The following is a 24,079-nucleotide window of genomic DNA, read 5'->3' on the forward strand; positions in this document are numbered from 1 at the left end:
GCTGACCGGAATGCTGATGTCCAGAGAATTGATAATGACGATAGCGCATCTAGTAGCGCCTGTTGTGCTAGAATTATTAGAAATTAGAATGAAATTGCAAACCCAAAACCTGACATAGAAATCTTGATTAGAATATGAATTGCGTCGGCCCCATTGGATGAAAGTTATTTCGGGGGATTACGCAACATTATGCCGGAATCTTGTATATTTGCGCATGCGTACATCGTGCTTATGTATGCTGTGTTGGTCGTCTCGAAGTTATGACATAACCTGAAGAAATCATAGAAATTGGCGGAAGTTACCAAGTTTTTTATCTATGATTTGAGGTAAGATTTCGTTTTTAATACCCTATCGCCCCTATGCTCTGTATTCTGTTATAGTTACATATTTTATTTGAGTTTCAATTCCATTCTAACTTTAATTTCACTGGTTATCTTTACTCTGGTCCCATACCTTCGATTTCATGTACGGTAGTAAGGGTAATTCCAAGGACGTCAGTCGCACGTCATTACTTTACCAAGTGTCGTTTTAACGTTTCTATACTTGGTACTGTCAGTTATTTTAGTCTATCACGTTTAGGCAAGACTTCCATATGTCCCCTCCATTAAAATTGGGGAAAAAATATGGAGAAGGTTTGTAAAGAATTATCTAACATAAATCTAAGAAATTTAGGAAGGAAAAGTTGGACTTGGAATTGGATACATACCAAAATACCTCAATCTCTATATCTCTTCTTTCTAGATCTGGTACTTCTTACAAACAATACGATCTGTGTTTTTTCTCTCATGTAGCTTCATTTCTTTCAATCTCCCCCTACACATTCGCAATGCTAACTTTAACCTTTCCCGCAAGTTTTTGGATACTTCGTAGGGGTCTTAATCCCAAATTTTGATCTACCGTATAAGTCAAAAATGAAAAAGAAAGAACACCTCACAAACGCCAATTTATGGGGGAAAAATATGTCATGAGCGCTTAATTATTATATAGGGCCTGAACATGTATATCTTCTCCCAAATAATTTGGTACCATATTTATGTGGTATGTGTATTGGATTATGATTACCGTAAGTAACGGTGTATTAACCGCACCTTTTTCTCGGCGGGATAGAAGCAAAAGTCGGGGGTGCGGTTTATACACGGTGACGGGTCTGAGCCGGCCCGCCGTAACCCTTCCCGTACATGTACGATGTCTGCCAGTTCACAACACATCGAGTGGCCGGGCGTAGCCGCCCAGGCAATGTCGTTTAGAGGGGTATGAGCCGCGGGTAATGGGAAGCGATTATTACGATCTTAATTAAATGTTGTCCATAACAAACGCACCCACCTTCATGACACTAATTTTGACTTTATTCTCGATTCAAAGTAGTGTAGTTCCCTGGCTAATTTAAGAGAGACGCCAAGCATACTCGGTAATATTTTGTCACCGATGAGCGAGAGTTGAATGAGCTTAGAGATTGCGTTGTAATGTGGTTATAGTGCGACTTAAGCTGGCGCTATTCAAAGTCCCGTTTCGCGCCAGCTTTTTTTCCTTCCTGTTTGCTTTTCATAAGATACCATGTAAACCACGCACGAGGGAGACGGCATGAAGCCGTAAAAAACAACTGGAAAAAATGTCAATTTCTTTGTTTCTTGAACCTTCCTGTATTTCCATATCCAAAATTCATGCTAAGACATTAAATTTCTGAAAATGGTAGTGAGGTTGTGATGCAAGAAATGTGAATGTTTCTTCCTCCTACGCTGGGAAAGACACATCATAATTTGATGTACTGGCATGACTGGTACTGTATCGTAGTTTGCAATGTAATAGCAGTGCTGTGTGTGTGCGTGTACACTGTGACTGTGAGGTGAGTGAGTGTGTAAGTTGCCAATATTGTCGGGATTGTTCTTTCTTTCTAACATTTGTAGATGAATTGATAAAGAACAGCAGATTTCCGCATACCGGTAATCTCTTTGGATACTTTGAAATCTTAAAATCTTAGATTTTGTTTCTTCGTACCTCAAATATGCATGTAAATGTAAGATTTTTTTTTTTTTTTTTTTTTAGTCCAAAGTTGGGGGTGCGGTTAATACACGGGTGCGGTTAATACACCGTTACTTACGGTAGGAGGAATTTTTTACTCTGAATTAAAAAGGTAAAAGTTTGATTTGCACCAAAGTAACGCATAGCTGCACTAAATGAACCTAGATGCCAATGATGTAATCCTATGAGTTAGGAAACATATAGACATATGCAAATCCCTTTTGAATGAAATTAACTTGAGAATTAATACTAAAAAGCATTTTTCTAATGTTACTTATTGAAAGGTGTTTTGCAGTGGACTTTAATACAATGTGGGGTAATGACATCATTAAAGAAAATGCCAGTAATTGTAGTAAACACTGATTTCATGAGAAAGTGTGTAAAACCAGGCTTAATTGTCAATATATCATCGAGGATCTAGATCTGGTACAGTCACATAAACTGAACTTTGTGAAATCTTGAAATCTACGCTGAAAAATATTCACACTGAAGATCACCAACACAGATAAGCGCACGTGGGACAGTGTATTATTATTGCTTTGAATGTCGTGCCCGACGCTTGACCCGAATCCTGTGCTTATTTGCTAATTTCTCAGCAATTACACAATTTCTTCCAGAATCCTTTGGCACATATTCTTTATTTATACAAACAGACACTTTGGTGGTAATTTCATTGGATTCTGTACAAACTCATTTTGATATCGCTACCAAAACTGGCATTTACCTTTAACATCTGGATTAATTAATTGCAGTCATGCCTTACTTTGGCATAAATCAAAAGTTACATCACTGCAAAGAAAATTTACTGATGATCCAAGCGTGAAGACATACCTCATAAATATGGTATCAAATTATTTTGGAGAAGATTCACTTTCCTGCCATATAAATGATGTATTACAGTGTTCATGACATATTTTTTTCCTTTTGATTGTGAATTTGTGAGGTGTCAAGTTTTTTGTTTTATTTTTACTGACACAGTATAGGCTATTTCAAATACAGCTGTAAGATTTTGGAAATTTCCACTTTTCTTAGGAATTGCCCCTTATCATACTAACATTTACTGTGGTCCTTTTTAAGTTTGACCCTTTTGGCAAAAAGGTTGGAAAGGTTGAAAGAACAACTATCTGTTCTACTATGGTTTTCAGTTAATGCAACACATCTAGTTAGACCTAAATACAGCACATTCTTCAAACACCAAAACTCATAAGGTACAGATGAACAATTTTTCACAATGTTTTTACACATTTTTATGGGTTTCAAACCTTGTCTGTGGTGTGGGTTGAATCAGCTCATTTTTCACATGTCCTTGCTCCTGGTCTATATTTTGAGGTTGTTTGGAACATATAGGTAACAGGCCATGAGTAGAGTGACCCTAAGAGCATTGACCCACCAGATCCATATAAGACATTAGAAAATTATAAAAACCTAGGCTATTTCCAATAATAATAATTACATGATGGCTAGTGTCTCATTGATTGAAACATAGTAACAGACCATGCCCTTCTTTGTTTGACTGCTCCCTTTCTCTGATACTTTAGCAGGGTGCTACATAAGCACTTGCCAAATTGCCCGGGGCAAGTCAAAGTTAGAGTCGAGCAACTGTTTGGAAGTAAAGACCAAAACTAATTGCCCGAATGGGGCAGGCAAAATTCTCACAGTAGAATGACCAAAATTAGTGTCGATATGATATGATATTGACCCTAACTTTGGTCATAAAATCACTTTGGAAAAAGAAATGCAATAACAAGGTAGATCAGTTTATGTCCAAAGAGAGAAAAAGTTCAATGGTTTATAAAGCTGCAAAACTTTCTTTTGAAGAGGTACAACTTTTTTTCAAGGATTTTATCGGGCAAGTGAAATAGATTTTTGGGCGAGTATATTCCAAAGTCCAACTATTTAAAAATTTACTTGCCCGACCGGGCAACTGCTTCTTTAAAGTTATGTAGCACCCTGCTTTAGTTATTTGTTGGTTTGTCCAAAACTACCCAGGGTGTTTCATATAGTTCAGAAGTCTGATGAATTCACCTTCATGTATGACTTTGACAGCTTGAAAGCTTAGTGCCAAAATATGAGTCTGAAGTCATTTTTTTTTTTTAAGTAATATTTTCGATAATGTATTGCGAACGCAGAAATAACAATAAAGCAAACAAACAAACGAGTAAGTTTGACTATATTTTTTATAATCATATTGATATTATGTATGGTCTACAAATTCTGTGTTCTAAAGCTATTCAATTAAGTATTTTTGATGTGTGTAAGATTTAAAGATAAATGAATTTCTTCCAGAATCCTTTGGCATATGTTTTTTATTTATAGGAGCGCCTTGAGCACCTAACAAGGTGGATATGTGTGCAATATAAATACCCTATATTATTTATACAAACAGACACTTTGGTGGTCATTTCATTGGATTCTGTATGAACTCATTTTGAAATCGTCACCACAACTGGAATTTATCATTAAATTGAATGAGAATTCCGCGTGGCTTGACACAAATTTGTAATATTTACACTATTGATTAATTTAATAACCCTTTCAAGATTAGAGTGTTGTGTACAAAGAAAAACAACATCTTTGCACTCTTCCATTAATATAATTGTGGCTCTACCTGTTTCTTAGTGTAAATATATTTATTGGACTATATTTGTCAATTGAGATCAAACCATTTAACCTTATTGGGATTATTGTTAATTTTTGTATTTTGCTTTCATAGGATTACTGAGGCAGCATGATTAGAGTAATATCAAACCAGCTTAATGGGCTCTCCAGGGCTACATCATCTCTATCAATTCCTTGGCAACAAAACCTCTTCAAATGGAACTTACTTCAGAGCACCAGCCACTTGAAATCATCTGATCATCTCTTCCTGTCAACCAAGGCAACAACATCTCTCCATCGGTCACTAGTAACATCACACCGATGGTGCTCATCAAGAACTGAAGCAAAAACATTCAGGACTTCTCAAGGAACCTTAAAACTATTGTCACATTTCGGAGGAACCCACCATCTTCACACTTCATCCTCATTATATCACACAGGAATCGTATCAAGACTTACTAGGCCTTACATTGCGACATATCATTTCACATGTAGGAACTGTCATCGTAATGTTAGAAGTCCGTTTGTGCCAGGATCTGTACGTTTCAAGAGTTCACATAGTAGCAGCCAGCAGAATGCATGGCGTGAGAGGAATAAGTCTGTCATGTTGTATGTGATTGCTGGAGCAGTCCTTGTGGTTGGATTCTCTTATGCAGCTGTTCCTCTCTACACAGTGTTTTGTCAGGTAAAATGTCAAATATTTTTAGATTAACCTAGCCTTAGGATTGCAAAATTGATACAGTACATAACATAGGTAAAGGTAAAGTTTTTGAAGATGAAATCAGTAGTCATTTATTGTCTCACCTGCGAAGCAGAGTGAGACTATAGGCGCCGCTTTTCCGACGGCGGCGGCGGCGTCAACATCAAATCTTAACCTGAGGTTAAGTTTTTGAAATGACATCATAACTTAGAAAGTATATGGACCTAGTTCATGAAACTTGGCCATAAGGTTAATCAAGTATTACTGAACATCCTATTAAAGTTTCATGTCACATGACCAAGGTCAAAGGTCATTTAGGGTCAATGAACTTAGACCATGTTGGAGGAATCAACATTGAAATCTTAACCTGAGGTTAAGTTTTTGAAATGTCATCATAACTTAGAAAATATATGGACCTAGTTCATGAAACTTGGATATAAGGTTAATCAAGTATCACTGAACATCCTGCATGAGTTTCACGTCACATGACCAAGGTCAAAGGTCATTTAGGGTCAATGAACTTTGGCCGAATTGGGGATATCTGTTGAATTCCCATCATAACTTTGAAAGTTTATGGATCTGATTCATGAAACTTGGACATAATAGTAATCAAGCATCACTGAATATTTTGTGCGAGTTTCAGGCCTAATGATTGAGGTCAAAGGTCATTTAGGGTCAATGAACTTTGGCCGAATCGGGGGTATCTGTTGAATTACCATCATAACTTTGAAAGTTTATTAGTTTAGTTCATTAAACTTGGACATATGAGTAATCAAATATCACTGAACATCCTGTGCGCATTTCAGGTCACATGACCAAGGTCAAAGGTCAATGAACTTTGGCCGAATTGGGTGTATCAGTTGAATTACCATCAAAACTTTGAAAGTTTATGGATCTAATTCATGAAACTTGTACATAAGAGTAATCAAGTATCACTGAACATCCTGTGCGAGTTTCAGGTCACATGATCAAGGTCAAAGGTCATGTAAGGTCAATGAACTTTGGCCATGTTGGGGTTTTTTGTTGAATAACCATCATATCTCTGTAAGTTTATTGGTCTAGTTCATAAAAAGTGGACATAAAAGTAACCATGTATCACTGAACATCTTGTGCGAGTTAGAGTAGTATTCAAAGTCAGCACTGCTGCTATATTGAACCGCGTGATGCAGGTGAGACGGCCAGAGGCATTCCACTTGTTTACACTCTCATCTTAAAATGTGAAGAAGAAAATGCGGTCATTTCTCCTTCAGATTTTGAAGCTTTAAGCTCTTTGATATTAGTCCAGGATAGGCCCCATAGAAACTTGACCAAACCTTGTTTTTTTATATATACAATATTTTTTTATGGTTTCTTGTCAATTCGAGGGTGCTGATTACGAATCTGGATGATGCCACTCGTGTAACCTTGAGCATTTTCCGCAAATTGGCAAAATCCAACATGGCCGCCAAAATATGCAAATTACCCATGAAAATCATAAAATTGTCCACACATTGGCTGTGAAATGCATGAAATTGTATGGCAGGAGTGAAATACAATCTTAAAAATAATTTTTGACCAAAAATTTATTTTCCTGATATTCAAAATGGCCGCCATAGGCCATTGTATACACTATCATGTACAATACGAATAGGTAAAACTAGTTTTCACAAAAATTAGCACTAAACTGCAAAAATCGCGATATATGAACGAAGTAATATATGCAAATCATCATTACTAATGAGATATATTATTCATTATGTCAAATATGGGAACATTGCTACATTTTGATGTCAAAAATAGCCGCCACTGGCCCAAAGAGTATTATGTACGAATGGCAATGGCCGGGGCCAAAAAAATGACAAGATTGAGCATTAAAATGCATATTATTAAGATAAACGAGTGGAATACTGACTAAAAGCATAATTGTTAACGAAATATATTATTAATATGCCATGTATGTGATGAAAGTTTCATTTTGATATTCAAAATGGCTGCCAAAGGCCCTAAAAGTATTATGCACAATGAGAAAGAGGAGCAAAGAAATCACAAGAAAGAGCACTATAATGCATATATATGTGATGAATTAATGGGATACTGTCTAAAAACATATTTTTTAACGAAATATATCATTCAGGTTTCAAGTTTGTGTTAAATACTGTATTTTGACTTTCAAAATGGCCGCCATAGACATTAACAGTATTGTGTACAATGTAAAGTGGGAAACTATTATTCACAGGATTGAGCACCACAATTGCACGTAACATTTTCCGCCCATTGGCTATATTAATGCATGAAATCGTGTGGCAGGAATGAAATACTCTCTGAAAATATAATTTTTGACAAAATATTTATTTTCCTGATATTTAAAATGGCCGCCATATGCCATATACTCTATATTATGTACAATAAAAATAGGGAAAACTAATTTTCCCACAAATTAGCACTAAACCGCACAAAATCGCGATGTATGAACAAAGTAATATATTCAAATCATCATTAATAACGAGATATATCATTTATTATGTCACATATGGGGACATTACTGTATTTTGATATCTAAAATAGCCGCCACTGGCCCAAGGAGTATTATGTACAATGGCAATGGCCGGGGCCAAAAAAATGACAAGAGTGAGCACTAAAATGCATATTATTAAGATAAACGAGTGGAATACTGACTAAAAACATCATTGTTCATATGCCATTTAAATAATAAATGCTGTATTTTGACATTCAACATATTCAAAATGGCCGCCATAGGCCCTATATTTATCATGCACAATGCGAATGGAGAAACAAATTTTCACAAGAGTGAGAATCATAAAATGCATATAACTGTGATATACGAGTAAAAATATTGTCTTAAACATGATTTCAAACTAAATACATCACGTATTGGTCGTGGAGGTAATAAATGCTGTACTTTGAAATCCAAAATGGCTGCCATATGTCCTTAAATTATTGTGTACATTGTAACATGGGACATATAATTTTGACAGAATTTGGTTTTACTTGACTCTAAATATTGCATATACATGTAATTGTGATGTAAGGGTTAAATATTGTCTGAAACCATGGTTTCTAACGAGATATATCATAATGTTGTGTAATTAAGGTGATAAATGCTGCATTTTAAAATTGAAAATGGCCACCACAGGCCCTAATATACAATTTGAGTGGAGTGAATAATGTTCACGAAAAGGGCATATGGCAGCCATTTTGAATGTTGAAATACAGTATTTATCACCTAAATTACACAAGATATGATATAAATTTGTTATAAATCATGTTTTCAGACAATATTTCACTCATACATCACCATTTGGCTAAGCAAAGCCAAATTCTGTTGAAATAATTTGTTCCCATTCACATTGTGCATAATACCATAAGGGCCTGCGGCGGCCATTTTGACTTTCCAATAACAGTACTTATCGCCTAACTGGCAGAATAGTTAATAGAAATTATGCTTTCAGACAATATTCTACTCATAGATCACTATTACGTGCATTTATGGTGCTCAATCCTGTGAATATTGGTTTCCCAATTTGCGTTGTACATAATACTGTTAATGTCTATGGGGCCATTTTGAAAGTCAAAATACAGCATTTAACACAAACTTGAAATCTGAATGATATATTTCCTTAGAAAATATGTTTTTAGACAGTATCCCATTAATTTATCACATTTATATGCATTATAGTGCTCTCTCTTGTGATTTCTTTGCTCCTCTTTCTCATTGTGCATAATACTTTTAGGGCCTTTGGCAGCCATTTTGAATATCAAAATGAAACTTTCATCACATACATGGCATATTAATAATATATTTCGTTAACAATTATGTTTTTAGTCAGTATTCCATTCGTTTAATCTTAATAATATGCATTTTAGTGATCACTCTTGTGAATTTTTTGGCCCCCATTGCCATTGTACGCAATACTGTTTGGGCCAGTGGCGACTATTTTAGATATCAAAATACATAAATGTTCCCATATATGACATAATAAATGATATATCTCGTTAGCAGTGATGATTTGCATATATTAATTCATTCATACATCGCGATTTTGTGCAGTTAAGTGCTCATTTTTGTGAAAACTAGTTTTCCCTATTCATATTGTACATAATAGAATATACAAGGGCCTATGGCGGCCATTTTGAAGATCAGGAAAATAAATATTTTGTCAAAAATTATTAATTCAGAGAGTATTTCGCTCCTGCCACACAATTTCATGCATTTCATAGCCAATGTGTGGACAATTTTGGGATTTTCATGGGTAATTTGCATATTTTGGCGGCCATGTTGGATTTTGCCAATTTGCGGAAAATGCTCAAGGTTACACGAGTGGCATCATTCAGATTCGTAATCAGCACCCTCGAATTGACAAGAAACCATAAAAAAATATTGTATATATAAAAAAACAAGGTTATGCCTCTTCTATCCTGGACTATATTTAATCAAAATAGAAAGTCACACCAGTCATAATCATGGCTCTACCCAGAATAATTTTCACAGGAGCTCAATATAGTTAATTATTATGTCGGAAAGTATTTTGTTATGGGTATAGGTAAATTTATGTTTTTTAAAAATCAAGTTTCAGTAATTCATCATACCAAGATTGTTCTACCTGTATTTATGAACCTTTTACCTTCTAGGCGACAGGTTTAGGAGGTCAAGCCACCGCAGGTCATGATATTGAGAAGGTAGAGACCATGGCTCCAGTGCGAGGGCGAGAGCTTGTGATACGATTCAACGCAGACACCGCTGCCAGCATGAGATGGAACTTCAGACCTCAACAGACTGAAGTCAAGGTTAGTCTAACCACAACAAAGATGGGCAGGGATCCAGTGGTAGTCTCATGGGCATGTATCAAGTAGATCCAGGGTCCAATCTAAGTCAATGCGCTTGTTTCATTTGATAATGGATTAGTCCCCCAAACATTCCTTTAAAAGTTCATCCATTGGCCTTCCTGCATACAGGTTTTCGTAGTTGCTTTCCTGAGTCTTGTTTCATAAAGTTATTTGTAAAGCTCGGTGCGCACTATACAATCTGATCCGACGCAATTTTTCCATATATATCATTTTGCATTATATATGTATGTTACAAGAAGTAAAATTATTCTATTTGAAGTTTGGCATAAAGTTAGGAATAATAAAATCATAATTTTGCTTTGCGACAAGCCCTATGGGCGGAGTCAAGTTTAAATCGGCTTCTAATCGCAGCCGATGATGACGTCATTATGATTTGAACCGAATTTGCTTTTATTAAGGCTTGAACTAGACTGAATTTTGCTTTAGGTGGTACTACCAGTATTCAGAACTGTGATCGCTAAGATTTTATTGGTTGGAATGTTCATATAAAATGTTATTACAATTTCTTCAAAATTCAGATTACAATGATTTGTATAGTGTACGCCGGTCTTTAGTTACACACACGTTACACTGGTGACCCATTCTTGTTTCCTAATTGTTTGGGTTTTTTTCTATTTCAATTTTGTAGGGGTGAAATAACCATGATTACATCATGACAAATAGTAAGATTCAAATTTATATGATTGTTCATAATGAAAATTCTGATGGAAATCTTAAAGATATAGAGTATGAATTTGCATACATGAACAGACTACCAATTATAAGTTGTGCATAATTCATAAACAACTTTATGACACAACATGAATCTTGCATTGTTTGTAGGCATGCAGACTTGGGATAAAAAGCAAGAATATTGTGAGTGGAATACCTTTCTTTGCTCAGAATTTGATCAATGTACCTCAAGAAGTCAAGACCTCCAATTATGTGGAATTAATTATTATTTCATTAGTAGAAATTACTTTAATAATGAGACATACCACAAACATTCTTTATTAACACTGTTGAAGTATGGTAATCTGAAATGGTTATTAAATACTCGAACAAATGTTATTCAGACTTGCAATGAAAGGACAATTGACACCATTGTTTTATATCATCCCCAGTGACAGATGTCTTCTTACTCTTCAAGTATTATAGTTTTATATAATTACCTAGAATTTCAAGTTAAAATATGAATTTAACAAGAAATAAATTGAGAGTATTTATATCATATTTTATTAACTCCACTAATCTACAGGTTGTACCCGGTGAGACTGCCCTAGCCTTCTATTCAGCCATGAACCCTACAGATAAACCCATTGTTGGTATCTCAACATACAACGTAGTGCCCTTTGATGCTGGACAGTACTTCAATAAGATCCAGTGTTTCTGCTTTGAAGAGCAGCGGCTGAACCCTCATGAACAGGTATAAGGCCAGTTTACAAGTAGTACCGTAATGTGTTCATGATGATACTTACAATTAGTGCTACCCGCTATAGAGCCAGCAGCCCAGATTACCAGGCATTCATTGCAACTTTCTGGCAACCCTTTTTTCTTTTCGACCACCAGCAAAAGCAATTTAGCAATGAAGTGCTAATTGCAAGTATTTCATCAATGTAACACACTAGTTATAAATCACTAGTAGTATTCAGGGACAAGAAGAATACAGGACAATTTTTTTTTAGAAACGAATGCCACTGAACCTTTTATTTTGTTGCATATATCTTGTGAAGCGAACTACCATACTTCTTCAGTTTCTGCGAAATACCCATGAGAGTTGGTAAACATATTGGTCTCGGAGTAAAGATTCACAAGAATTAGATACTGATTGTGTCACAGAATGTGTTGCTATGTTAATGATATATTATGAAGATAAATTAGGAGAAAAACTTTTTTCATTTTTATATGTTCCTCACATAAGGCTTTCATGATTGTTCAGATGTATAACCTTCAGTGATATTTCTAGTTTTCATCTTCGATGAAATTTGGAACAAGATTCAAATTAACCATTGTGGGGAAAATACTAGTATGTGATGTTCATGACCATACACAGATTTTTTTCTTAATAATAATGATAGTAATCATAAGACATTACACCTCTATAGTGCAATTTCCTTCATTGGATGCTTGGAATGGGGGAGGGGAGGGGGTGGAGGGCCAAGAACCATAAATATTTTGTTAGAAACTCAAAAGCGAAGTGACCGAGCTTGTCATCGGGGTGCTTTTGCATTTCCTAAAGTGAAGAAGGATCTCGTGCTTATTGTTGCTGAATTTGTGAAAATTTTCAATAAAATCTGTAAGTTTTCAACATCAACAAAATGGGGGGGGGGACTGTCCTCACCCCCCCCCCCCCCCCCCCGACTTCCTGGGTATGACCATGTACCTAATGTTAAATGAAATTATGCCTTTCTCATTTGTGGATTTTTGTAAATCCGAAAAGCCAAGTGTGATACTTACCTCTCCCTTCTCTTCTCTCATTTGTCATATTCCTAGGTGGACATGCCAGTATTCTTCTACATCGACCCTGACTTTGATGAAGACCCTAAGATGGCCAAGGTTACTAATATCACTCTATCCTACACCTTCTTTGAGTCCAAGGAAGGGCTTGAGCTTCCTGACCCTTGGTCAAGACCAGAATGACCACCAGGGGGAATTGACCATCAACATTGATTTGTGTGTGAATATAGCCATCGCAAGGACATCACACCCATTGTAGATGAGATTGACCATCAGGCCGTTCATGGCTTTGGTAATGATCGTTGAAGTGACCGTCATAGTAGCCATCACAATGAATAGCACTATTCTGAATGGCTGTCATGATTTCCGTCAGAATGACCATCAGACTGGCTGATATGGGAATGTTTCACGAAGCAACTTGTCGGTGAGTAGTTGCAATTGTTACTGAAATCCTTGCATTTGATTGGCTGAGAGCTACTCTGTCCTTGACAATGACCGACAAATAGCTTCATGATATCGTGCCCAGATTTACATTGATCACTAAACTTCTACTCATGCTTTTTGTTATTTTATTTTTACTCCAGTGTATGTTTCTTTCCCTTACCATGTTCAGGGGAGCGTTTAATGAAAGGACTTGTCAGACGTTTTATCTGACAAGTCCCATTTTATCTGACAGTTACTATAGTAACAGTGCCTCTCAGCCAATCAGAATCAAGGAAAGATGTCAGATCTGACAAGTTGTCAGGCAAAAATGTTGATGAAACAGTCCCCAGATGTACACCAATATTGCATTATTATGGTCATATAACTAATGCACATCAAAATAATCACTTCCCACTTTCCTGCAAAGTTTACCAAAATATTGTGATATGTCGTCTGAACATAAAGTCAGAATGCTGTTATCATGCGGCCAATACATGTCATCTACCAACATTGGAGTATAATTAATTTATGTAACAAAGAAAGTGATTGCCTGGCAAAAAATTGGTTGTTCATGTCAAGTGAGCACAGAACATATCCACAAGATAGCTTCAACATTGCAACTTTTTTTTGGATGTAGTTTATAAGTTGTGCTTTCTGCAGTAATTCTGCAATATCGTGATATTCTGTCTAGGGTCATGTCCGTAAACCTAATACTAATGTGTGTTTAGAAGCAAGAGCAAATACCACTATACAGTGCATCCCAGAAAAAAAACAGATTTATCGATGATTTATCATAACTTAATCACAAATACAATAGACAAGTGACCTACCATTATAAAGCTTAGAATCTCCTGAAATAACTTAGATTATTTCTCATTCACGCATTAGTGAGCAAAAGCAATTTGAAGAAGGGATACCAAAAAGTCACTTGGCAGGCTGTATCTGGTTTTCAAAAGGAAAATCACATTTTTACAAAATTCATTATCTGCTCTTCAATTTGATACCTCAATTACAGAAAATGTAATTTTTTAGGAATGTGATTTCCTTTTTGAAATTCGGATACCCCCCACCAAATGAGTTTTTGGCATCCTTTCTTCAAATTGTTTTTGCTCACTCATGAAAAATGAGGAATACTCTAAGTAATATCAGATGAAAGAGAAGATTCTAAGCTTTACAATGGTACATGTAGGTCACTTGTCTATTGTATTTGTGATTAAGTTTTGATCGATAAATCACGGTTTTGTTTTTTCTGGGACGCACTGTATAAAAAAATTCTAAATACATCAGCCATCAAAGGAACATCCATTACATTGCTGCAATTTTTGTATCATTTTGGAGATAGATGGCATATATGGTATGGGTGGTATATATGGTATGTAATATCAATTTCATAAAGTTTTTCGTAAGTTAAGAGTGACTTTAAAAACGACTGGTGATCCTTTCTTGTGGAAATGATATTTACCATTAAATGTTTGTTGGTGATTATTTAGCGTGGAAGAAAGGTTCACCAGTCGTTCTTAAAGACGCTCTTAACAGTAATTTACGAACAGGATGAAACATCCACCCAGTTACATATTGCTATCTCTGACCAAGCATATATGGCCTTTGTACCTTTTCTGTAGTTGGTGAATGCTTTGATGTTTTCCCCGAGTTAGGAAATCAATGTCATTTGAATTCTCAGAAGGTGATGCTGCCCTCTATTGATTAGCAAGGTTTAGGTATGATTCCCTTTATGACATTCATAGAGACAGTGTAGGTTGTAAGATTAGATATTCATTGTAAAAACAACAAATATTACTTTTTCACTAGAACACAACATTTATTTAATTTATGATTTCAGAGCAATATCCTCGATGATGAATTGACTTTAATGTTTTGAGGATGAAATAATGTACATCATTACAAATTTTTGTGAAGATATTTTTCCTCTGAATGATAATGATAAAGATGATTCACTCAAACTAGTCAGATATTTCACTTCATTTCAAGTAATTGTTTGTGATTCAGTCTATTGTAAATTACCTCATTGCAATTTGCAGTTTATTTTCTAATATAGATTAGGAATTCTTTTTCTCAGGTATGATCATTGAATTTCCTGTGGCTGGAAAAAATATTGTAACTCAGACTCAGAAACTTTGCCAGTTCATGAAATGGGTGACATAAATTATTGAAAATGATAATCAGTTACCTGTCAGCATATACCCTACTTTTCATTTGCTTGTAAGAATGTCATTATTTTGAGATGTGTGAATAACCACTATTTGTATATTGCTTGAGGAATAAACGATACTCTGTAATGAAATAAAATAAGATTATTTCTATTATATAATTTTTCTCATTGCATTATTTTGTTGTATTCTGAGGACATTGTAGAACTAAGGATAGGTCAGCGATGTCAACCAAAAATGTCAGATTCACAACTTTCAAATAATATCTGCAATATAATGACATACCATTCGGTATGTAACAGAAAACATAAGCGAAGGGAGATTGTGGACGTTCTGGGGCCCGTTGCAGAAAGAGTAGCAATCAATCGCAACTCTAAAAATCATGCGCAAGTCCCGAATGCGCGTTGTTGATTGGTCGAAAATCAAATTGCGCATGATTTTTAGAGTTGCGATTGATTGTAACCCTCTCTGCAATGGGCCCCTGAACAAATAATCTTAAAGGTTCGTATCGGTGAATTGTATGACCGTTTTGAAATGTGACATAACTGTGGAGCGTTGTGGCCCAGTGGATTAGTCTTCGGACTTTGAAACAGAGGGTCGTGGGTTCGAATCCCAGCCATGGCGTAATTTCCTTCAGCAAGAAACTGATCCACAGTGTGCTGCACTCAACCCAGGTGAGGTAAATGGGTACCGGTAGGAAGTACTGCCTTAAAAAGCATTGTGCACTATGAAAGCCTAGCTTAGCTGGGTAATATAGGAGCACCTTGAGCACCTAACAAGGTGGATATGTGCGCAATATAAATACCCTATATTATATATAACTTTCTGTATCCTCATTGACACAAAAACTTATGTTGGGCTTTTCAATCAATCAATAGGGAATAGCGGTTTCAATGTAGATACTTCACCGTACACCATGAATTCTTATTAGTCATTTGCCAACAAACTGATACATAATATAGGGTATTTATATTGCGCACATATCCACCTTGTTAGGTGCTCAAGGCGCTCCTATATTACCCGGCTAAGCTAGGCGTTCATAGCGCACAATGCTTTTTAAGGAAGTACTTCCTACCGGTACCCATTTACCTCACCTGGGTTGAGTGCAGCACACTGTGGATCAGTTTCTTGCTGAAGGAAATTACGCCATGGCTGGGATTCGAACCCACGACCCTTTGTTTCAAAGTCCGAAGACTAATCCACTGGGCCACAACGCTCCACATGATGGAAGCCTTCATTCTTTGCCATGGAAAACCAGAAGAGCAGTGTATAAAGTATAAATCTGCAATGAGGATATCAAGGAAAGGGAGGGTGATGGGTGTGGTGTATTTGTATGTGAGGATGGGCGTGTGCAAGTAAGTGTGTGCGCATGTGTATGAAAGAAAAAAGAGAAAGGTGGGAGAAAGGTAGGAGGGTTGATGAATGAGCAGAAATGGGGGGAAAAGGAAGAGTAGAAGTAGAAAGCAAAAGATATAGAGAAAGAGAAGCTCGTATGACAGAAGAGAAAGAAGTTTTTGAGTGATTAAGAATCTCATTCAATGTTGTAGAGACGAGCACTAATTTTATGTACATGTATCATGAGAGCACTTCCTTTTATAATCTAGATTGTATGCTGTGTGAACACAGCCTCTACTATAACAATAGACATTCCCCTCTCTTGGATACAAGATGTTCTATTATGGTAGCCTTAAGCTGATGCATTGGGCAATTTATAGGAATCTATTATAACATCATGCCTTGATCATTGATGCTTGGTAATGACATAGTAAGGCACAGGGTATATAAGCTAAGACACATTTTAGTTAGAGAGTTGTTATGAGTTGTTAAGAATCAATTGGATCCACCGCTGAATGCGTACTGGCCTGAGGAAGCACCATACTCCGGGAGCTATACACTACAGCTAGGATTCAGAGCGCTCTGACAACGGCACCTGACTTCATCTAGTTCGAGTTCCATTCCAGGCCTTCATCGAACGTCGAGATCCATAGCTTAAGGTTAGATTAGTGCATAGGTTATCGTAGTTTACAGTATAAATTTATAGGCCATGTCTTGAAAATTTGAACAGATGTGTTTGTCGGTCCACAAATAGGCTGTAGGCACAGGGTGGGGGCATATATATCCGCACCCTTGCTCAGAATTGTACACTTTTTGCCATCCTTGATCTGCCCCTGAATATGCGAATTTGTGTTTGCTGTTGATCGTGAAAAATGGTTGTGTTGTGATTCTTCTTCCATTCTCAAACTGTAATGAGGTATAGCTTTAGGGAAGAAAATATGTTGGTTTTTTTTTCGAATTCTAGTTATCAAATTCCAAGGGAAACAAATATTTTCAAACGCCTTTTGTCATTTTTAGTCAAAATCGATGAATGATCATATTTTTTTAATGGAAAGGAGGGGGCTCCATGCCGTTATCTTTAAACACCAGCATTAAGTTATGTATTTACCCCTTTCTAGCGAGGTATTACAAATAATTACCATCGGCACTTTGTATTTATGTTACCTTCATAAATGTCCGTTTCTAGGTTATTGTCAATGGTCAGGGACATCGGGATGGTCATAAAACTCTTGACCTTTACGGCTACACTTTAATCGCAGGATAGCAACCACTCGACTCTCTTTAGTATTTAAAATAGATGAGTTAGATTGTACATGTATGAATGAGGAAGCAAGGCTTGGGTCTGAAAACAGAAATTTGGTTTACGAGTGAGATTTAATTACAGATGCGGAGTTATTTCATCCATCGTTCCATCGTAACAGACGTTTATTCAGAGGGATGTAGCAGATACTTGTTTTAAACTGATACTGGCCTCATTTATGGTCAATGTTGCTTATGAATAGTTTATATTTGATAAAGATGAATCGAATTGAATTAATTTGTAAAGTAAACTTGTCTTAAAGTGATACTCCGGGCTGAAAATACGTGCATCTAAATAAAAAGAGTAAAATTCACAAAGCAGTATGCTGAAAATTTCATCAAAATATTATAACAAATTATTTGTTATAGTATGCTGAAAATTTCATCAAAATATTATAACAAATTATTTGTTATAGTATGCTGAAAATTTCATCAAAATATTATAACAAATTATTTGTTATAATATTTTGATGAAATTTTCAGCATACTGCTTTGTGAATTTTACTCTTTTTATTTAGATGCACGTATTACGAAGTTATTGAATTTCAAAGTTAAGCAATATTTTGTGAAAAATTATATGCACATCGTCCTGAATATTCATTAGGTAGGCTGGTGATGTCACATCCCAATTTTTCTTTTCTTATAATATTACATGAAATCATATAATTATTTCATAACTAATTCGTGTCTGAATGTTGTCTCCCTTATAATGAAATAAGTTGCGGCAATGAATATCCAATGCACCAAATCATTTGTGAGTCCTCTTTTTTTTAAATCTTGGAGGAAAAAATGGATAAACCTAATTTCATGCAATAAAATACAAAATAACAACTTGGAATATGATCCCAATATGACATCATCAGTTTGCTAAGTTTACTAGTGTCGCAGCAGAATTTCACAACTGCTTATCTTTCAATCTTTCAATATTTTTCAATCAATCAAACAACTAGCCAACTAACCAACTACATTTATATATTTAAACAGTCGACAAATCATGAACCAAATCAATCAATCAATCACTCATTCATCCAAGTAATCAACCAATCAATCAAATATTGATTAAAGTCCAAACCAAACAACAAATCAATCAATCACTCAACCAATCAGTCAGTAAATCAATGATCAATCAATCAATCAATCAATCAAGTAATCAATCGATCAATAAATAAATCAATCAATTAGTCAACTAACCAACGGATGGAATAATAACTGAATTAATATCTCTTCGTCACTGAAAGCATGCCCTGTCGCTGTATGAGAATCCCTAAGCAGCAGTTGCTCTAACGACAAATTCCCCGATGACGTACTCATCCAATCGTCACTTTTTCTGACGACAAACATTTCTCTCATCGCAGGATCCTTAATAAAGAATGGTTTTACTTCGGCAGTCTTGCCAAAAAAAAAAAAAGATTTTCTAGTCGAATTATTTTTTTTCGTCCCAGAATTATGGCATGAGCAATGATTGTCGGCTACCCAAGATAGGGTTGAGACATTTTTCACCCTGAACTGTTTTCAATGGTCTATGGTAATTTCCTTTCAGATCGAGCAAGGGGCGACTGGGGACGACTTAGTCCCTTTGGACGCGCTGTCTACCTTTTTTTTCCATGATTATAATTATGCTAGGCCAACACACCGACGGCCTGCATTATGACCATTAATATTACAACGGTTAAAATAATTGATAACAGCTTGATCATACGACGGGTAAATCCAGACGGATTTGAGAAATGAGACCTCTCCCAGGGATAGAAGTCTTGGTTACCATGGTAACAAATTACAAGGGTCCCTTTTAGTATTTTTCTGATATTAAATCCATACAAGAAGCTGCATATACGTCATTTGTGACCATGGTGAGAGTTATTCATAAGTTCAATCTTATGATAACAATTTACGGTGTACGTGTATTTTGAAGAAAATAAACGAAAAGTTTAATTGCAAAAAAAACATGTCGTACTTTCGCAACATCAGGTGGGGGGGGGGGGCAGAGAGGACAGAGAGTGAGTGAAGGAGAGAGAATGGGAGATAAGATAGCGAGTTGGGGAGAAAATGAGAGAAGGGAGGGATAGAGAAAGACAGAGAGTGATGGGGTAGATTTTGTAAATTCTCTAAATTATGAATAGTTTTTAACTTGATTCCAAAATAATATCTGATATTCTTATACTTTGTTTTGTTTACCATAACCCCGTCAGTGGACCAACTTTTTTTTTTTGGGGGGGGCTGATAACAAGTAAAGCAATAAAGAGTAACAAACAATGAACAAATAAACAGAGAAGAAGAATAATTATATTCATAAAGGCAACCAAGGGGCAAGCATTATATGAATGATTAATTTTCGTCTAAAGTAATAATACTTTTTTGAATTAGACTTTCAAAATCATTTTCATTCCTACATCGCCTTTGAAATGTATTTAGTATACTTCTCAGTCTTTCATCTAGGCTTAACACCCTTCTTTTATCTTCCCATTTGTTTAGTCTCTCTCCCCTATTCCTTTCTCACTCTCCCCGACAACTAACTATTCTGTTCCTTCACTTCGCTGAATTTAAATTTGGGGATTATTCTTGCGAACTATTTTCTTTTACAAGGATGCAATTAAAGTATGGGAAATAGCATGAAAAGTGCCCTTTACAAAAGCCCCCCCTTACGGAAGCTTTGAAGATATCTGTTTTACGAGATGGCAAGATATTTTCCATTGTCATGTCCAAATCATTGCCTTGTCAGTAGACACCTTGCCAAGTCGACTTCTAGAAAGCGACATGTCCTATTTAAGTCGACTTTGCAAGATACCAATGTTACCATGACAACATGTAACTTTTAGAAGTCAGCTCAGCGGGATGTACGTATATGTCGTGATGACGACATGACCCCTTGATTAGCTGACATGACAAGTCTTCCATATGCTTCGTAAGATCTAATATCTCACCATCTCGATCGCCAGTCCAATTTTATTTTTGTTTTGTACTCTATATCAGGTATAGTTTACAGTGTATTTAACATGGGTATTTTGATCTTTTTTATCTGTGTAGACAGGGCCCCTTGGTAGAACAATACTCGTTATTGAAGGGCTCTCCTGTATAAAAAAGACCAAATGAATAAATAAATAAACAAATATCCTCAAGTAGATACAATATGCTCTTACATACAGTATGCATTTATTTGCGTTTCATGTTCAATTTTTACCTTAACATGGAATAACTTCTTTGCATTTTGGAAATTCCCTTTTGAGCGGAATTTAATGTCCAAATGGAATGCAAAGAGCAGAAATAACATGTTTAATCATCCGTAAAAGCAGAAGAAAGCGATACATGATTTAATCTGAGGCCTGATGTAGAATGATGTATTAAAAAAGAACAAGACGCATGCCATGTAAACTGAATGTTTTTTTTTTAATGTTCGAACATGCAAACAGTATATCATGTAAACTTTGTTTTAATTTCATGATTTTGGCGTGGAAATAAACCGAATTTGATCTTTATTGCTCCGTCAATAATATATGAATATTCAACGACATAATCAAACAGCTGCATGATCAATTTTATCAGTAAAGAAGAAGATTTAATTATACAGATTCGATTTAAACAGAATCCGTTTGATGCCGTTTTATATATTGCTTTCTTTGTCTTCTTCTTTTTAAACTGGGGACTTTAAAAACCTTAAAAAATGAGATACATGCACTGTAATATCTATTTATTATTTGATACATGGCTTTTCAGTTTGGAACATGGATTTAAAGATTATAAAATTTCATATCACTTACTTACTTGGATGTATAGACTTAAAGCTTGTAGCTTATTTGCCCCTCGTCACGTTGGATAGTCTCTGGTAGGGTAAAAACTTTAGTGGATGGTTTTGAAAAATATATTTTTGTGTTTATCCATTAATTGTCTTACATTATACTTACCAACTCTTTCTATATGTCTCTTTCCTACTCTATATCCTTTCTGTTTGATCACTTTCTTTCTTTCGTTCGTTTGTTCCCCATTCCTATGTATTTTATTCATTCTTTTTCCTTCTGTATGTACTTTACAAAATACAACCCTATCCCATTACAGGTTTTTCATTATGATCATAATCTTCCCTAATCGATTTGTCTACAGTATACACATCACGTTCGTTACTATAGTAACATATCCTTTCGACATTCATCTCCACTCACTAAAATCAAAATGGAGATAATTTGTGGCGTCCTATAAACGCTTAAATTGAATTTATATTTTGAACACGTTCGGGGTACTTCCCTTGTTATTATTTTGAATCATACATTAATCTGCAAAATGAATATCACACAAATCTAATCGCATTTTCTTTTTCAATTTGTTTATAGATATACTCTCTATTAGTATTGTATGAGTTTGCCAGAGTTTGGCCGATTGAGCAAATTATTTAAGTAATTGAATAACCCTTCATTAACTCAGGCGCAGATCCATAGGGGGGGCCGAGGGGGCCTTGCCCCCCCCCCCCTTCGGCTAAAAAAAGAGAGAGGGAAAGAAAGAAAAAAAGAGGGGAAGAGGGGAAAGAAAAGAAGAAAAAAGAAAGGAAGAAGGGAAGAAAAAAGAGAGGAAAAGGGGGGAAAGAAAAGAAGAAAAGGAAGAGGGGGAAGGAAGGGAAGGAAGAGAGAGAGGAAAAGGGGAAAGAAAGAGAGGGAAAGGAAAAGGAGGAAAAAAAAGAGAGACGGGAAGAGGGGAAAGGAAGAGAAGAAAAGGGGAAAGGAAGACAAGAAAAGGGAGGGGAAGAGGAGCGGAAAGAGGGAGAGGGGAAAGAAAAGGAGAGAGGAAGAGGGAGGAAAGAAAAAAAAAGAGAGGAGAAAGAAAAGAAGAGGGGAAGAAAAAAGGGGGAAAGAAAGAGAAAAAAGAGTAAGAGGGGGGGGGGGGAGGAAGAGAAGAAAAGGGAGGGGAGGGGAGAAAAAAAAGAGGAAGAGGGTGGAAAGAGAGAGGAAGAGGGGAAAAGGAGAAAGAGGAAGAGCGAAGAGAAGAAAAAAAGAGAGAGAAAGGGGAAAGAAGAGAAGAAAAGGGGAGAGGAAGAGGGGGAAGGACGAGAAGAAAAAAAGAGGAAGAGGAAGAAAGAAAATGATGTTTGAACCAAAAGGGCACCGAAATGATGTTCGAAGGGATGCCAAAATGATGTTCGAACTGGGGGCCGAATTGAAGTTAGAACGGGGGGGGCCGAACTGATGATCGACCTACATGGAGGTGCGCCGAATTGATATTCGAGCTAGGGGGGGATGATATTCAAACTAGGGAAGGCAAATTGAGTTCAAAGGGATACCAAAATGATGTTCGAACGGGGGGGGGGGGGGGTGCGAATTGATGATCGACCTACACGTAGGGGCGGCAAATTAATATTCAACTAGGGGCGCCAAATTGATGTTGGACCTACATGTAGGGGCGCCGAATTGATATTCGAACTAGGAGGGCGCCGAAATGATGTTCGAATTGGGGGCGCCAAATTGATACTCGAACTAGGGAGGGGGGCCGAATCGATGTTCGAGGTAGGGGGCGCCAAATTGATACTCAAACTAGGGGGCGCCGAATTGATGTTCAAACTAGGGGGGCGCAAAATTGATACTCGAGCTAGGGGGGCGAAATGATATTCGAACTAGGGAAGGCACATTGAGTTCGAAGGAATGCCAAAATGATGTTCGAACTGGGGGCCGAATTGATGTTCGAACGGGGAGGGGGGGCAAATTGATGATCGACCTACATGTAGGGGCGCCGAACTGATATTCGAACTAGGAGGGCGCCGAAAAGATGTTCGAAGTGGGGGCGCCAAATTGATACTCGAACTAGGGAGGGGGGGGGGGCCGAATCGATGTTCGACGTAGGGGCGCCAAATTGATGTTGGAACTAGGTTGCGCCAAATGGATACTCGAGCTAGGGGGGGGGCGCAAATAGTATTCGAACTAGGGGCGCCAAATTGATGTTGGACTTACATGTAGGGGCGCCGAATCGATATTCGAACTAGGAGGGCGCCGAAATGATGTTCGAAGGGATGCAAAAATGATGTTCGAACTGGGGGCCGAATTGAAGTTAGAACGGGGGGGGGCGAACTGATGATCGACCTACATGTAGGGGCGCCGAATTGATGTTCGAAGTGGGGGCGCCAAATTGAAGTTAGAACTAGGGAGGGGGGCCGAATCGATGTTCGACGTAGGGGCGCCAAATTGATGTTGGAACTAGGTTGCGCCAAATGGATACTCGAGCTAGGGGGGGGGGGGGGCGAAATAGTATTCGAACTAGGGGCGCCAAATTGATGTTTGAC

General features: G+C 36.7%; 1 protein-coding gene across 1 annotated transcript; it reads left to right on the forward strand.

The window, feature by feature from the left end:
• The first annotated feature begins 4,738 nt into the window (after positions 1-4,738).
• Positions 4,739-13,211, forward strand: LOC121423098 (cytochrome c oxidase assembly protein COX11, mitochondrial-like). Its single transcript, XM_041618388.1, has 4 exons — positions 4,739-5,302; positions 9,947-10,102; positions 11,400-11,567; positions 12,635-13,211. Exons 1-4 carry the CDS (start codon positions 4,748-4,750, stop codon positions 12,779-12,781), a joined length of 1,026 nt encoding a protein of 341 aa, XP_041474322.1. The 5' UTR covers positions 4,739-4,747; the 3' UTR covers positions 12,782-13,211.
• Positions 13,212-24,079: the final 10,868 nt, after the last annotated feature.

This window comes from Lytechinus variegatus, chromosome 10 (assembly GCF_018143015.1).
Source record: "Lytechinus variegatus isolate NC3 chromosome 10, Lvar_3.0, whole genome shotgun sequence".
In the NCBI taxonomy this organism is placed as follows: domain Eukaryota; kingdom Metazoa; phylum Echinodermata; class Echinoidea; order Temnopleuroida; family Toxopneustidae; genus Lytechinus; species Lytechinus variegatus.

Bases quoted from the DNA above. Each gene is read 5' to 3' on its own strand.
- LOC121423098 (XM_041618388.1), top strand. From the start codon at position 4,748: ATGATTAGAGTAATATCAAACCAGCTTAATGGGCTCTCCAGGGCTACA. The intron at 10,103-11,399 runs GTTAGTCTAACC...ACTAATCTACAG, and splicing joins CTCAACAGACTGAAGTCAAG to GTTGTACCCGGTGAGACTGC. The intron at 11,568-12,634 runs GTATAAGGCCAG...TCATATTCCTAG, and splicing joins GGCTGAACCCTCATGAACAG to GTGGACATGCCAGTATTCTT.